The 16,120-nt window shown below is 49.1% G+C and overlaps 4 protein-coding genes across 4 annotated transcripts; 3 read left to right on the top strand and 1 right to left on the bottom strand.

The window, feature by feature from the left end:
• Nucleotides 1-124: 124 nt before the first annotated feature.
• Nucleotides 125-2,178, bottom strand: HER10_EVM0002558 (uncharacterized protein; the record flags this gene model as incomplete). Its single annotated transcript, XM_035472264.1, has 6 exons — nt 125-157; nt 254-621; nt 693-1,289; nt 1,358-1,444; nt 1,510-1,594; nt 1,909-2,178. The coding sequence occupies 6 exons, from the start codon at nt 2,176-2,178 to the stop codon at nt 125-127; spliced, it is 1,440 nt and encodes a 479-aa protein (XP_035327703.1).
• A 6,875-nt stretch (nt 2,179-9,053) lies between these two features.
• Nucleotides 9,054-10,461, top strand: HER10_EVM0012204 (O-acetylhomoserine; the record flags this gene model as incomplete). Its single annotated transcript, XM_035481604.1, has 3 exons — nt 9,054-9,169; nt 9,206-10,174; nt 10,290-10,461. 3 exons carry the CDS (start codon nt 9,054-9,056, stop codon nt 10,459-10,461), a joined length of 1,257 nt encoding a protein of 418 aa, XP_035328587.1.
• A 607-nt stretch (nt 10,462-11,068) lies between these two features.
• HER10_EVM0010928 (3-oxoacyl-(acyl-carrier protein) reductase) lies at nt 11,069-11,908 on the top strand (the record flags this gene model as incomplete). Its single annotated transcript, XM_035480372.1, has 1 exon — nt 11,069-11,908. One exon carries the CDS (start codon nt 11,069-11,071, stop codon nt 11,906-11,908), a length of 840 nt encoding a protein of 279 aa, XP_035328481.1.
• A 1,633-nt stretch (nt 11,909-13,541) lies between these two features.
• HER10_EVM0012684 (L-amino-acid oxidase) lies at nt 13,542-15,429 on the top strand (the record flags this gene model as incomplete). Its single annotated transcript, XM_035482074.1, has 8 exons — nt 13,542-13,629; nt 13,684-13,728; nt 13,792-13,895; nt 13,952-14,507; nt 14,564-14,811; nt 14,869-15,084; nt 15,136-15,228; nt 15,283-15,429. Exons 1-8 carry the CDS (start codon nt 13,596-13,598, stop codon nt 15,427-15,429), a joined length of 1,443 nt encoding a protein of 480 aa, XP_035328630.1. The 5' UTR covers nt 13,542-13,595.
• Nucleotides 15,430-16,120: the final 691 nt, after the last annotated feature.

Genomic DNA, 16,120 nt, shown 5'->3' with positions numbered 1-16,120 from the left:
GTGATCAACTTGTTATGCGGGAAAGAGAAAAACAAAATGGACAGACTATCATTGTTCGTGGTTCAAATTAGTCAACCCCCCCCCGGCAAGGCCATGACCTTCAATGCGGTGTTCTTTCTTCGCATTATCCAGCCCTGTGTCGGATCAAGACTATGCCCTGCTCATTGGGCAATGTCTAAGGAGACTACACGTCAGCTGGTGATTCTATGTTCATATTTGGTTCCCAAGGAAATTGAGTTGGGTGTTTCCCTACCTGGCCCTGGATCTCCATATTCTCATATCGACCTTGACCCTCTGGCATCTTGATGTCGTAACGCTTCAAGACTTCCACCAGGACCATCTTGATCAAGAGGTCGGCAAGGAACCTCCCAGGGCAGGCAGCTCGACCGTATCCCCAGGATAGATCCAGTTTGCTCACACTCAAGACTTGAAACTTTGACCGGGCTTCGTCCGATTCTTGTCTCTTCTTGTAGAATCGCAAACCATCAAACTCGGAGGGATTATCGTAGAGGTCCGCATCCGCGTTGATGGCGCCAGTGGCAACTTCGATTCTTGCACCTTTAGGGATGTGAAATCCATTCGAGAGTGTGACCGGGGCAGTAGCTTTGCGCTGGAAGGTGGCTATAATGAGAGCAGTTATCAGATCAATTCTCCAGTCTGAGTATGTAGCAATGAGGGAAATCACGACTTACTCAGATCAGGAGAGCAAAACCTTTGTACTTCCTTGACAAAGCTGTCCATCTTCTCCAATTTCGAAGCCGCTCGTCTGTTGAGTACATTTCCGTGCTGTTCAGTAACCTCTTGGGCTTCCTGACGCAGTGCTGGGAGGTACTGCGGGCGACTGGCTAGGTCATACAAACATTGCACGATTGTCGTTGTGGTAGTGTGGATGCTTGCAGCGCATAAAGGCATCTGGATATCCATCTGAAGTCGCAAATTGTCCAGGTACCGACCGTCCTCGTTGACGTAATCAAAAACGCTGGGCGGGTCGGACAGAGGCTTGAGGCCGTTGGACTTCTTGTTCTCCATCTGCCTCAAGACCACCTTCTCACCATTTCTGTACTGTTCGACGAGACCCGAGAAACCTGGGAGATACTTGTACAGAACTGGATGGAGGAAAGACGGCCATCGCTTTGCACCTACGGCATAGACGATCTGATTGATGATGAACGTGCTCGCAACGTCGAGAAAGCCTTCATCTTCGGCAGCATCGTGACCAAGAAAGCCTCGGACATCTGCTTTGGTTATGAGTGGAATGATGGACGACCACACGTTGATGGATGCCCAGCCTAAGTCAAGGGAGTAAGATAAATGTCTTTCTCAAAATGCCGTCAACACAACTTCTGGAGAACTATACCGCTTTGGTTATTTGTATAATTAGTTGCAGGCAATAGTCCTGCAATATGATCGCTGACCAGGTTCTGGAAAATTTCAGCGTAGGAATCTGATGATATGAGGTAGGGAGTTGTTAGGATCATGAACTTGGCGTTCGTGGGGTAACAATCGCACCTAAAGCCGGATTGAACTTTGCGGAGAATAATTTGATGGACCAGGCTGGTAGGGCGCCAACTTTGGTGTATCGCTCAAAAGTGAACTGATTACTGTTAGGTTTCATGGGCTAGAGTGCATGTGACAAGGATGAGCCGTGTGCACCAACATCATTAAGGGCAGCGCCAAAGTTGAGGTTGGGATTGCTCTTCAATTCATCCATAAAACGAAGAGGTAAAACGATGTTGAATCCTGGTGGGATAAGGTAGTTGTATTTTAGCACGGGATGGGGAAAAAATCTGCATCAAATATGTGTGCGGGAGAAAGCCAACCTAATGGTGTGTCAATAGCGAAGATTTCGTCTTTGAACTAGTAGAGGTCAGAAACAACTCTCGTCGTCGCTTCTCCAAAAACACTTGCCTTTGTGTATCCCTTAACGAGAACCTCTCGAGAGTCGCGCACATATTGCTGAACTCGCTCGTTCCGGCTGGGAAACTCATCCTCAAGCGCGAATGGAACTTTGGGTCGATATGCCCAAACTCCCGTCGTAAGGAACACAATAACTGTCCCCAGCGCCAGGGCCGAAGTGACGAGGGCATAGCTATAGCAGGAATCTTTCGAAAACAAGCCGATCGGAGATGGTGACGTTGATGGTAGAATAGCTGCAACGTATGACAAGGGAGTATCCATGGTCTTTGTGGCTCGAGACTGCACCTTACTGAAAGAAGATTGGAAAACAGTTAGATATCTTGCATGTGATGTCTGTATATGACTTGGAGTTCGATTAGTGCTGGGAAATATAGCGAAATAAGTCAAACCCCCCACTTCCTGGCACCCCCCTGTTTCTGGCACCCACAAAAACGATGGGATCACAACCCAACCTCCTCATTACTATTAACTATTGATCCTCAACCACACCCACTACAATACAACTGCCAGCCTCACTAGGGCATTCAGAGTCGCTGGATTCAGCCGTAATAACCTCCTTTTCACCCGCTTCGATTTGAGCCCGATGGATATCCCTGATGTTCGCAAACTTCGTGTTGGGATCGATCTGAACAGTCTTCCTCTTCCTAAGCGTTGGTAACTTGAGCCCTCAGGTGAGCCAGCTGCTGCTGGGCAGCTGCCAGTTGCCAGGCCTGCTCTGTGAAGCCTTTTTCACCTTCCTGAACAGCAGCCGTTGAGTGCTGGTATCATTGTCGAGTTGGGTGTATAAGTGCAGTTGACCGCTGAGCTCTGCCAGCTTCCTGGGTGTCGACCAGACCGCAGAGGAAGCAGAATCCCATGGCTCAACAGGGGTAGTTTGTTGACCATTATGGCATCGCTTTTGCCCCGACTGGTTGGTTTGGGTGTGGTGGGCTTAGCAGAAGGCTCAGGTAATACCATAGGGTTCATCAGGGCTTAACCATCGCTACAGGGTGTAGACCAGTCCACTTCCAACCACTTCTGATGTTCGAGACTGATAGACCAGCAAGTCGAGCCTTCTGGTAACAGTCCAGGAAGTTCCTTTTACCTATAATGGTAGAGTCGTTCCATTGAGACAAGTAACCGAGCTCCTTCCGATAGGCTGACTTAACAGGGCTGAAGACAGACTGGTCAAGTGGCTGGAGGACATGAGAGGTGTGGTGGTAAGAACAGTAAATGGATATTGTTAATATAGCAATTCCACATGAAGTCTGTCGTCGTATGACTCCCATGCCCATCCACAATCAACAGTCGAGCCTCGCCCTCAGCCTCGGGCATAGTCTGTGGGATAAACACCTTCTCTAACCATTCAATGGCAGTTAAGTCTGTAGTCCAGCCATTATCTGTTGCTGTAAACTCCCACCCATCGTATGGAACCAGATGTAATGGAAACCACTGTTGTTGGACCGTCTTCCCTTGAAAATGATAAGAGGACGAAGTGCCCTACCCAAGGCTGAGATACACTCAATGATAGAGACCCATGCCCTCGACCCAGGTTGTTTCTTGCGACAGACGTCGTCTCAGCCATGCCCAGCACTAACCCATTAGCTCCTGACCCTCGAGGATGCCAGTCTCATCCATATTATATCTGTTGGCTGGTTTGATGTCCTTGATCTCAGGGATAGCAAGGAACTTAAACCAGTTCCTAATGACCTCAGTAGATGCCCCATTAACGCGTCTAGAATCGATGGAACGACTTCTCTGAACCTTAATGATAGGGTTCCTTCTCACGAAGGCATAGATCCAGCCTTTTCCTAATGGTTTGGTATCCCCAGCAGCAGCCAGAACTCGCTCTGCGAATTCCTTCACCTGTTGGTGCGTTGGTGCGAGGCCCAGCGAAGCCTGAATGCGAACCCATTGTGCCAGCTTACTCTCCTGGTCAGGAGACAGCCTCTGCCAGTCAGCAAAGCCACTTTCCTAGTCTGACCACCTTGGAGACGTAGTTGGAGGGTTGATCGTGGTATCCCATACTCCAATGAGGCTCTCTTTGACTCTTGCCGTTTGAGATGTCCTCGAGAGCCTGACAAGCTGATCTTCGGTATATTGAGGCATTAGATATAGAAGAAGGTATGTAAAAAATGAGCCCATTTGGACTCGAATTGAAAATGTTGTGATAAAAGGAGGTTGGGGGTGGGCATTGCGTTGTGGTGGATTTTCGCGTTTTTGTGGGTGCCAGAAACAGGGGGGTGCCGGGAAGTGGGGGGTTTGACTTATATCAAGAATGGAAGAGGCTGGATAACAAGGTGTTCGAATTCCTAGTCATGGAGGCTCGTATTAATTCTCAGTCGCATTGTGGGTATGTAGCATATACCTCGCCAAATGTAGAAGCCTGAAAACAATGTACAATCAGTTTGTCACCCTATGTTCACCAGAATCTTGGCAGCGTATCGGGAAAGCGATGGTATCCAGACTCGTTTGCGTCTTTGATCGGCGATCTGACGCCGACTGTCTGTAGACCAACGCTTCTCGGATTACTTTCACCGACGAGACCGAGCGTTCAAGTTCGGGATCTCGGACTCCGACCTCTTGATTCCAGGGATGCATTTGTTCACAGACCGTTATGGACAATAATTTCATAGCAGTTACAGAGAAAGAATGATAGTTTGTAGCTGGAAATTTGGTGGATTTATTGCGTCAAGTGGTGTGAAATTTGCTCTCTACAACCAAGTAGCCCACCCCCTTCAAATCAAATCTAGTTTTCGAACAAAGCACCATCGCAACTTTCAGAAATTTTACAAGCAATCAAGCCGAGAATATTTGTCAAAATGGGACTCGTGCAAGTTGCTGTAGCTGCAGCTAAAGAAACTACCTTGAGAACTCCAAGTCCTGTTTTGCTCGGGATTCTTGCAGTAGCATTATTCATGTGGGCATCGCGAGGTTCGATGAACAAAAACCTCCCTCCAGCTCCAAAAGGTTATCCATTGTTGGGAAACCTCCTTGATGTCATTAATGCGGGTGGTCTGCTGCATCTCAAGATGATTTCCTGGGCTCAAGAGCACGGCGAGATCATACGAGTCGTTCTTGGACCTAACACTGAGTACGTTATCAATTCTGACCGCGCATGCGCTGCAATCTTCCAAAAAAACGCCGCAGTGTTGTCTGAGCGTCCAGCCTGGCTAGTTGGTCAGAAATACATCACCAACTATGAGAGTATGGATCTTTTGGATGCCAGCAATCCCCGATGGAAGGTAACACCATCTTTACTCTGGTGCTGATGGCATGGCCATAATTTGCTAACAGGCACCAAATCACAGTTGCAACGAAAGATAGCGCTTCAGAATCTAACCAGCCCACAGCGAGCTGAAGACGGGTTGCCATTCCTGTATCACGAAACGCTGAAATTCTTGTATCAAGTCTCGCAAGACGCGAACGCAGGCACAGAGAAACAAACAAATCTATGGGATAGCATCGGGCGTTACGTCTATAGCACTTTCACATCTCAGCTTTACGGCCTTGAGGTAATAATTCAAAAGAACAGCATGATGGGTAACTCCAACTAATGCCGAATCTTCATACTTGCAGATAACAATCTCGGATAGCCCAGCAAACAAGTACATCTTTGGTAGGTTAATGCCCGATCCACATCTACATCCGCTGGAATGTGGACAAAAGCTAACCACAAATGTTTTCAGAAAGTGCTATTGATGAGATAACATGTACGGCTCGCCCCGGTTGTTCTCTACTTTGCAACAGCTGACATTCGTGCCATCAAGCGACAATTTCTGGCTTCTACATCGCCGACATCTTTACTGCGCTCGATTACCTGCCATTGGCTTTGAAGCCTTGGGCTAAGAATGGCATCAAGAGACACGATTCTGATATTGAATTCGTCGAGAAGCGGTTGAACGTAAGATTAGAGTTCTTGTTCTGAATTCTTGGTGCTCGATTCTTCGGTGCTGATGAATCATTCAGTATGCTAGGCAGCTTGTCAATTCGGGATCAGCCCCCGATTCCTTTATGACGCGCGTTCTCACGAGCACAGACAAGTCTGGCGCAACCGATAGCGAAGCCGCTTACGTCGCTCTAAAGCTGATCGCAGCTGCATCGGATACCGTAAGTTATCGCATGTTGATTTGACTTAGTCACTAGGACGTCACGTCGCTCTAATCATCAGTAGAGTCGCGTGAGCACCTGGGTATTTCTCGAGCAGATGATGATGAATCCTCACGTCCAACTGCACGCTCGAAAGCTGATAGGTACGCACTTCGCGGAAATAGAGAAGCTCGCATTGCTACAATTTCGAAGTTACTGTGAGATGACTGACAATATGGGATAGATGATGTTGTGGGAGACCGCCTGCCAGTATGGGAAGACATTGAACGAATACCCTACGTGCGATAAGTCAAACCCCCCACTTCCCGGCACCCCCCTGTTTCTGGCACCCACAAAAACGCGAAAATCCACCACAACGCAATGCCCACCCCCAACCTCCTTTTATCACAACATTTTCAATTCGAGTCCAAATCCAAATGGGCTCATTTTTGCACATACCTTCTTCTATATCTAATGCCTCAATATACCGAAGATCAGCTTCGTCAGGCTCTCGAGGACATCTCAAACGGCAAGAGTCAAAGAGAGCCTCATTGGAGTATGGGATACCACGATCAACCCTCCAACTACGTCTCCAAGGTGGTCAGACTAGGAAAGTGGCTTTGCTGACTGGCAGAGGCTGTCTCCTGACCAGGAGAGTAAGCTGGCACAATGGGTTCGCATTCAGGCTTCGCTGGGCCTCGCACCAACGCACCAACAGGTGAAGGAATTCGCAGAGCGAGTTCTGGCTGCTGCTGGGGATACCAAACCATTAGGAAAGGCTGGATCTATGCCTTCGTGAGAAGGAACCCTATCATTAAGGTTCAGAGAAGTCGTTCCATCGATTCTAGACGCGTTAATGGGGCATCTACTGAGGTCATTAGGAACTGGTTTGTCCTTGCTATCCCTGAGATCAAGGACATCAAACCAGCCAACAGATATAATATGGATGAGACTGGCATCCTCGAGGGTCAGGAGCTAATGGGTTAGTGCTGGGCATGGCTGAGACGACGTCTGTTCGCAAGAAACAACCTGGGTCGAGGGCATGGGTCTCTATCATTGAGTGTATCTCAGCCTTGGGTAGGGCACTTCGTCCTCTTATCATTTTCAAGGGAAGACGGTCCAACAACAGTGGTTTCCATTACATCTGGTTCCATACGATGGGTGGGAGTTTACAGCAACAGATAATGGCTGGACTACAGACTTAACTGCCATTGAATGGTTAGAGAAGGTGTTTATCCCACAGACTATGCCCGAGGCTGAGGGCGAGGCTCGACTGTTGATTGTGGATGGGCATGGGAGTCATACGACGACAGACTTCATGTGGAATTGCTATATTAACAATATCCATTTACTGTTCTTACCACCACACTCCTCTCATGTCCTCCAGCCACTTGACCAGTCTGTCTTCAGCCCTGTTAAGTCAGCCTATCGGAAGGAGCTCGGTTACTTGTCTCAATGGAACGACTCTACCATTATAGGTAAAAGGAACTTCCTGGACTGTTACCAGAAGGCTCGACTTGCTGGTCTATCAGTCTCGAACATCAGAAGTGGTTGGAAGTGGACTGGTCTACACCCTGTAGCGATGGTTAAGCCCCTGATGAACCCTATGGTATTACCTGAGCCTTCTGCTGCCCACCACACCCAAACCAACCAGTCGGGGCAAAAAGCGATGCCATAATGGTCAACAAACTACCCCTGTTGAGCCATGGGATTCTGCTTCCTCTGCAGTGGTCTGGTCGACACCCAGGAAGCTGGCAGAGCTCAGCGGTCAACTGCACTTATACACCCAACTCGACAATGATACCAGCACTCAACGGCTGCTGTTCAGGAAGGTGAAAAAAGGCTTCACAGAGCAGGCCTGGCAACTGGCAGCGCCCAGCAGCAGCTGGCTCACCTGAGGGCCAAGTTACCAACGCTGCAGTTAGGAAGAGGAAGACTGTTCAGATCGATCCCAACACGAAGTTTGCGAACATCAGGGATATCCATCGGGCTCAAATCGAAGCGGGTGAAAAGGAGGTTATTACGGCTGAATCCAGCGACTCTGAATGCCCTAGTGAGGCTGGCAGTTGTATTGTAGTGGGTGTGGTTGAGGATCAATAGTTAATAGTAATGAGGAGGTTGGGTTGTGATCCCATCGTTTTTGTGGGTGCCAGAAACAGGGGGGTGCCAGGAAGTGGGGGGTTTGACTTAATCGACCGACCCAACTCAATTTGTACTCCAAGACGGAGAGCATACGCCATGAAAATCCCATGTTGCTTGCCCCGGTGAGCTGCAAAGGTTCTTGTTCGATCCTCATCTTTCATGAACCATGGTACAGGGTAGAGGAGCTTGCCGTCATACTTGTACATCTCGAGCACATCAGACTCACACCCAATGGACAAAATCTCTTGGCCCACTTTACCATCATCCCATCTGGAGATGACAAGGCCACCGTTGACAAAGAAGTCGATGATATCTGACACTAGTTAGACTATTCCTTCGATGTAGAGCTAGGATGCATCGGTGTCAAGTTTGGAAAATTAAACTCACCTCCCCGAGTGTTTGAGTCGACGTAGCGCTCAATAAGAGTAACTTTCATGCCACGAAGACGACACTCGATTGCCGCAGAAAGACCCCCAAAGCCTGCACCAACAACTATGACCTCAAGGGGTGCCATCACGATGATGCTATTACGTCAGAAGTTGAATCTAGAGCTAAGTTACAAATTTGGGGAAGTCTAAATGAGACAAATGACAAAGTGGATGAGGCAATATGTTTGAACGTGGCATTCAACGGCGGCTAGAGAGACGATTTAACATCATCACACGCTGGTAAAAACTTGTGAACATGTACAATAATTATTTTACTGACTTAACGCGACCGTAAATCCGAGAGTATGAGTCGAGCACATTGTCGCTCCCAAACCCCCGTAGCTCCGAGTCGATTTATTACATCTCATCCCGCCCCGGATTCGCTGTCCGAACCGCCGAAAGCCTCGCCGGAACGTTCATAGAAATCAAAATGTGTTTCCAGTTTTTGTCGTACGAAATCCAACAATCAAATAGAACGAAATTCTTCACTGCAACACAATGTCTTCGTCGCCGGCTTTCAAGACGGCTTCTAGATTCGAAACTCTGCAAATACACGCGGGCCAAAAGACTGATCCGGTCAGTAAGTCGAGAGCCGTACCCATCTACCAAACAGCGTACTTCAACTTCGACGACTCAGCACATGCTGCAAGATGTTACGGTCTAGAAGAAGACGGAAACATCGGCACCCGAACAATGAACCCAACCACTGATGTGCTGGAAAAGCGGATGGCAGCGCTTGAGGGCGGGCTCGCAGCTGTTGCGGTTGCTTCCGGGCAGTCAGCTGTCTTTATGACCATGCTTTGTCTTGCTGGGCGAGGCGAAAGCATCATATCAACAGCCAACATGTATCATGGGGCATATAATCAATTCAGTTTCCTGTTGCCAGACCTTGGTATTTCTGTCGCAATCGTGCCAGAGACCCTACAGTCTATCGAGGCGGCAATAGATGAGACCACGAGGGCTATCTACATCGAGAGCATGGGCCATCCACGTATGAACGTGCCCGATATCGAGGCAATTGCTCAGATTGCACACCGACATGGTGTCCCCCTGGTCGTAGACAATACTGCTGGTGCTGGAGGCTACTGGTGCCAGCCAATCTTACACGGTGCAGATATCGTGACCCATAGTGCCAGTAAATGGATTTGCAGTCATGGAACCTCCGTCGGCGGTGTCGTTATCGACTCAGGAAGATTCGACTGGCGTAGCCCGAGGTTTGCCAGGCTCAACCAGCCCAACCCAGGCTTCCACAATACCAACCTTCACGAGTCTTTTGGCCAGCTCGCCTTCGTGAGTCGCTTCAGGCACCAAATTCTCCGCGACTCTGGGGCTTGTCTGTCGCCTTACAATAGCAGAGACCTCCTCATCGGGCTTGAGACGCTGAGCTTGCGATGCGAGAGACACACGCGAAACGCCACAGAACTTGCCGTTTGGCTGCGTGACCATCCGAAGATTTCGTGGGTTGACTACCCTGGATTGAAAGACCACTCGGAACATGCTGCCGCTACCAAATATTTCCCGAGGGGTGCCGGAGCGGTCATCTTGTTTGGTTTCAAGGGTGGCGCCGTGGCTGGAGAATCACTTGTGGATGGCTTTAAACTCATCACGCACATGGCCTCGTGAGTTCCTTCCCCTCGTTCAAAAGGATTCATGTTGGAATCTCCAATATTCATGTTCTTAGGTGGATTGTAAATCACTAATCACCATATGACATAGATTCGGTGATGCTAAGAGTGCGGCAACGCATCCTTGGTCATCTACACACAAGCCAATGTATCCGAAGGAGAAGATTGACCTGGGGGTTACTGAAGACATGATCCGCATCTCAGTGGGTTTAGAGCATATTGAAGATCTGAAAGAAGACATACAGCAAAGCATCAATACCTATGAGCAAACCATTGATTGAGGAGTACCTAGTCTATCATTGTTAAAGACTTTACACTTTGAGAAGTCAATCAGTTGAGGCGGGGATACGCAATTGAAGTTTGGATAAGAAACCATGAACCAACTTTTACTTCACATTGTTGAGCTATGTGAAATACCTTAGACTAGTTAACATCACTCGACCCATAAGTAAGATGAAACTATCGCTCACATGTCCGAGATCGTGTAGTGATTGTCATGCCGCGTGACTCATACGACGGCGAAGTGACGTATTGTCTGCTGAGAAATCATCCCCCGGTGCAATGGCTTATCTACAACACTTGTTGGTGACCTCTTCTGGTCTTGACGTAAGACCGATGTGCGGACACCCGAGATCTAGAGCCAGTCCGTCGCATCCCGGCTCGGGATTTCAAACTCCGAATAAAGACGCTCTTCTGCTGTTAAGAGGAATTTTGCACGAGAAGCCCGAATGTAGGTGCAATACTGCTCAACTACTCGGAACTTGCGGAAACAATTTCCCGCCGTGAATGTCAAGTTCGAGACGTCTACTAATACCGTGATTTTGTCGAGGGTAGAAGATATTCGCACTCAGTCCATAGTTCTGAGCACAACCTTGTCAGGCAATCATCATGCCGCACCTCAAACAGTCGCAAACGGTACCAATGAAAGAAAAGACTGCCGTCATATCAGGCTCTTCGGCTGGGATCGGCGCCGCCATTGCCGAGGAACTTTCGATGCGTGGAGCAAACATAGTGTTGAATTACCCCTTTCCACACTTGCAGGCCGAATGTGAGCAGGTTGGGGCCAAGTTGCAAACGCCCTGGATAGCTGTATGCGCCGACATGTCAACTGTCTCGGGCCCTGCGGCCCTGGTCTCCGCCGCCGTGGCTCGCTTCAAGCAAGTCGATATTCTCGTCAGCAATGCCGGTGTGGTACCTCTCGGGCCTCTCGGAGAGGCAGATGCCGACACATGGGATCAGGCGCTCAATCTCAACTCCAGAGACGCGTTCCTCCTTGTCAAAGCCGCGCTGCCGCATTTGACGCCGTTTGAGCCTCTCGCAAAGCCGACATCAGCAACAATAGTCGATTCTTCTAAACGAGGCGGATCCCGAATCATCATTGTATCTTCTGTCGCTTCTCGGATGCCCGAGGTGAATCAGAGCATATACGCAGCGAGCAAAGGAACACTGGACGCAATGATCAGGGTATGGGCGAAAGAGTTGCCTCCTGTGTACGGGTGCACCGTAAATGCGGTTGCGCCAGGGCCAATCAGCACAGAGACGTTCTTCAAGAATATCAGCTCTCACTTCGATACAGTCAGGCAGGAAATGGATCTGAGAACCCCTGTTGAAGGTGGTTTCGGTGATGTTGAAGATGTCGCATGGACTGTTGCGTTTCTTGCCGAGGAAAGATCTCGATGGATTAATGGGGAATATCTACTTCTCACTGGAGGTTGTTATATCAACTGAAAATGAGCAAATGAGCATCCTTGCTAAGTTCGTCCAAGAATGATCATAGTATATAGTGTCGAACTATGGAAAAGATCTTCCTCCATCAACGCTGCTCTTGCCGACTTGGTTATTGTTCACAATACCAGCCTTGACCAAGTCTTGCGCCAGCGAGAAAAGTTCGCCACCGCGACTTTTGCAGCCATAAAATCGACTGCGATGAGGAAGTATTTTCTTCGTGAGGGATGATTGATGTTCCATCTCTTCGACCGGCACAAAGATATCGGGAGCCACAGTCATCACTGAGATACAACTTGTAGGTGTCTGATGAGGATGCATCGCCGAGCGCCCAACGCTGACTTGGCGCAGGGTTTATGTGAGGCAATTGATTGGTCCATGTTCGCCGACGCGTATTTACGAGGCTCTTCGGGTTAACACCGATCACATTCATTGTGCAACCTTGATGGCCAATGTCAGGTGGTATATTGATAGATGTAAAGATGAGCGAGGAGCAAGGGCAACTCGCATTAGCTCAGGGTACCTTATGTTGCAACCATGCAACTTATGCCCCGCTTCCTTCAATAAGCAGGATCGTGGGCTCCCATGAGCAGATTTAAATAGGCTGCAAAGAACAGAACGTGGCCACGTTGCCAGAAGTATACATTACTGTCACAATTCCAGGTTATTGCTCACCAATTTTTGCATTGTCAAGAGCTTCCGGGCAAGAGAGATCCTACGCCAGGGTTTGGGCTGCACCACGGTCGACTCTGCTAATGTAGGCTGCAGGTTAGCCAAGTGAACGAACTCACTTGATCCAGCCTAAGACCAACTAGCAATTATTTAGTTCTTTTTCAGGAGAAGCTATCAAGGTCATCAATGCTTCAAGGATGATTGCGAGGCTACTGAACAAGCGTGATGGTGAAACGCCTCCCCGGTTGTGACCTGTAAATAGGTGACGACTCCAGGCGTGATGCGTCCTCTTTATGTTTTGACCGGATCAACGTTCCTTTTCCCTCAGTGGACAAATCTCCTCGTTATCGAACTGAGTCTTTCACGCAACAGGTTCCGTGATGACGATGTCCATCCGACTTACGAGCTATCTTTTGGTTCGTTACAGCTTCTATTGGAGGTAGAGTTGGTCAATGATGCAAAAGAACTCAATGCAAAGTGGATGGATAGATGAGTCAAGGGAGGCAAATGAGGCTCATTTTTCTTGAGAATTGCATACGGTGTGCTTTGCGACATAGGAAGGATTATTTAATACTGACCACTCCGAGTGGGAGCCGTCATTTTAATAATTTAAGTAGTTCAGTTATTTCTCCTGAAACGATTGGTCTATCATGGGCCTATTAGAATTGCAAACGGGTTTTGAGTGCTTGCATGCTTCGCAAAATTTACAACTTAGAAAGATTTATGATCTCAAATAAGTCTGGTCAAACTTCTGAAGAGAACAGTGTTTGCTGTTGTGATTACATCTTCTAAACTGCTATCTTGGCCGCGGGGAGAGCTGTGGAGCTATTCATACGTTGTGCGGCAAGTCATCCGATTCTTAATGGCGTGCCAGCTCCAACCGACTATCTCCGCACCTTGATAGGCATGGATCAGCGACTTCGGAAGCATTAAAGTGTATCGCTCCCCGCCTCTCGCAGTGTAGCGGCGCTCCGCATCATCTGAGTTGACAAGGAAAGCAAGCGAGAAGCAGAGCATCATGTCTGAACCAAAGTCGGTCGCTATCGTGGGCGGTACGTGCAGAACTTACAGTGAAATGTTGCAAACAATTGATTGATTTCTATCAGCTGGCATTTTCGGCCTCTCTTTAGCCGTTGCTTTGAGCAAACGTGGTAAGCGTACCTCACTGCCATACCTGGATGTGGTAGGTATTCGAACTGATCCTCATTTCTCAGAGTATCGCGTGGCTGTGTTCGACAGATACCGTTACGATGAGACGCACTACGAGCCCGACTTGAATGGGAACACTCAGGCGGCCTCGGTCGATCATAACAAGATCGTAAGTTTGCGGGCATTGAGAGCACGCATCAAGCTGTACTCATTCAATGTCTCTAGTTTCGAGCTTCATACGGGAGTAAGCTTCATTACCAGCGTCTCGCATTCGAAAGTCGTGCCGCGTGGGAGAAAATCAACGAGAAGAGGCGCCAAGAGGATGACGGGCTCGACCCATCTGATCTCTTCAGCGGGAGCGGCATGCTTCGAGTTCAGCCCACCGCCGGACTCGATCCACTTGAGCGTGAGACACTGAGCAACTTTGAACGAGACGGCCTCAGAGATACTCAATTCGTCAAGAGCGATCCGACCGATAGAGCTCGAGCAGCTGAGCGTGGATGGGAAGGGAAGCTCCTAGATTTCGAAATTCCACAAGCCTCGCCTCAAACTTATGAAGCCGTTTTGGACTCAACCGCCGGTTTCACAAAATGCAGCGAAGCCTGTGCCTATTTCTACAAGTTGGCCCTCCGACAGGGCGTCGAGTTTCACTTTGGCCCCGAGAAGGGTGCCTTCGACAGCATCATTGAAGGAGTTGGCTCATCATCACACCTAAAGAAAGCAGTCGGGGTCAGGACCAAAGACGGAGTCACTCACAAGGCGGATGTCGTGGCCATTTGCGGTATGCTTGCTATTTTCTGCATTTATCTCCGTAGTTGCGCGACTAATGATCAGCAGCTGGATCTTTCTCGACGCAGCTATTGCCTGATTTGTCCTACCATCTTGAGTCGTCTGCAGGAAGCGTAGTCACCTTCAAGGTGGACAAGAACGACGCGGATTTGTGGGACAAATACTCCCCTGAACGCTTCCCCGTCATCACTTGGAGGAGTGCGCCACGCAACCCGAGCGGCAAAGACACCGGCAGTGTTTACGTCTTTCCTCGGACTGCCGATGGTCTCATTAAAATCGGATTCCGAGGCATCAAGGTACTTGTGCGTCGCTGTTTTCGCGCGAATCGGGCTAACAAGACAACCAACCCCCAGTTTACCAACTTTCAACATGCTCCTTCGGAAGCGGGCTTCACTCAAGACGGCCAGTGGAGTGTGCCTCTCCCGCCTGCTGACTGCGGCATAGTCCCAGATCCTGCAAGAGAGGCCATTCGAAAGTTCGTCTCCATCTTTCTTCCGGAGTTCGCCGACAAGGACTTCAATTCGACTAAGCTATGCTGGTATACCGACTCACTGGACAACTCTTTTGTTGTGAGTCAGCTCTGCCTTGGATCAATCTCCTTCGCTGACTGATCTTTTCAGATCGACCATGTGCCTACTTACTCTGAAGGGTCTGTCTTCGTCGCCACTGGAGGCAGTGGACACGGTGCCAAGTTTCTTCCCGTGCTTGGCGAGGTGGGTAGCAAAAGCTTCGACTTTTCTTGGCGTACCGACTGACATTGATCACAGCACGCAGCCGACATCCTGATACATGGTGACCAGAGTACTTCCTTCATGAGGCAGCACTGGCGATGGAGGGACAACATTCGCAGGGGCAACGGCCTGGAGGAGGGCCCTGGCGGCCCAAGAAATATTGGAGGATCAAAGGAGGTTTAGCCATTTGAATAACATGAGAATCAATGACACCGTCCTTTTTTCTGAGGTACCAACTTCCACTTTGACCACGATCAATGTTTCGACGCAATTCCTAAACATTCTTTGCACTGGAGGTTGCACGCCATACTTCTAAGTGGTTGGAAATTCGACTCACGAAGCGGAGGATTGATTGATGAACCGTATGCCTTGATTCTTTCTTAGGTATGTATTAGCGACCGATACCCCATCTCCTCGAGACGCGTCAGTTCCCACTGTCCAAAGCCACACTGTTTCGGGCCGGTCGCCAAGAGGGTTTGTTCTCCGAGAGCCAAGAGTCTGAAATGGGTATCACGACCTGAAAGCAGGGAATCTTACGTCTTCACAGGGGTGAATTTGTTGGTTGTATAGAGATCTGCGCAAGACGCAGGGGCTGTGAGCAACCTTGATGTCCTCCCTCTCGTCCCTTGCCGTTCTCACGCATGACCGACAGTTCATTGGTCTCGTCTTCATCTGCTGGTTGTTTTTGCCATTTGCCCGTTTAGGATCAAAAGCCTCATCTCAATTCCACCCGGGCTAGTCCAGCCTGTCGGGGACGGTTTCCGATCCTAGTTCCGGGTCACCTTTATGGTTGATCCTCCGGAAATACGGACTTGGAAAATCAGAAGAGCTAATGCCAAGACAATAAGTTGATAATGAATGAAGCGATGAGGAT

Source organism: Colletotrichum scovillei, assembly GCF_011075155.1.
Source record: "Colletotrichum scovillei strain TJNH1 chromosome Unknown Contig00010, whole genome shotgun sequence".
NCBI lineage: Eukaryota > Fungi > Ascomycota > Sordariomycetes > Glomerellales > Glomerellaceae > Colletotrichum > Colletotrichum scovillei.
Note: the sequence above shows the minus strand (reverse complement) of the source record. Positions and strands in the feature narration are given on the sequence as shown.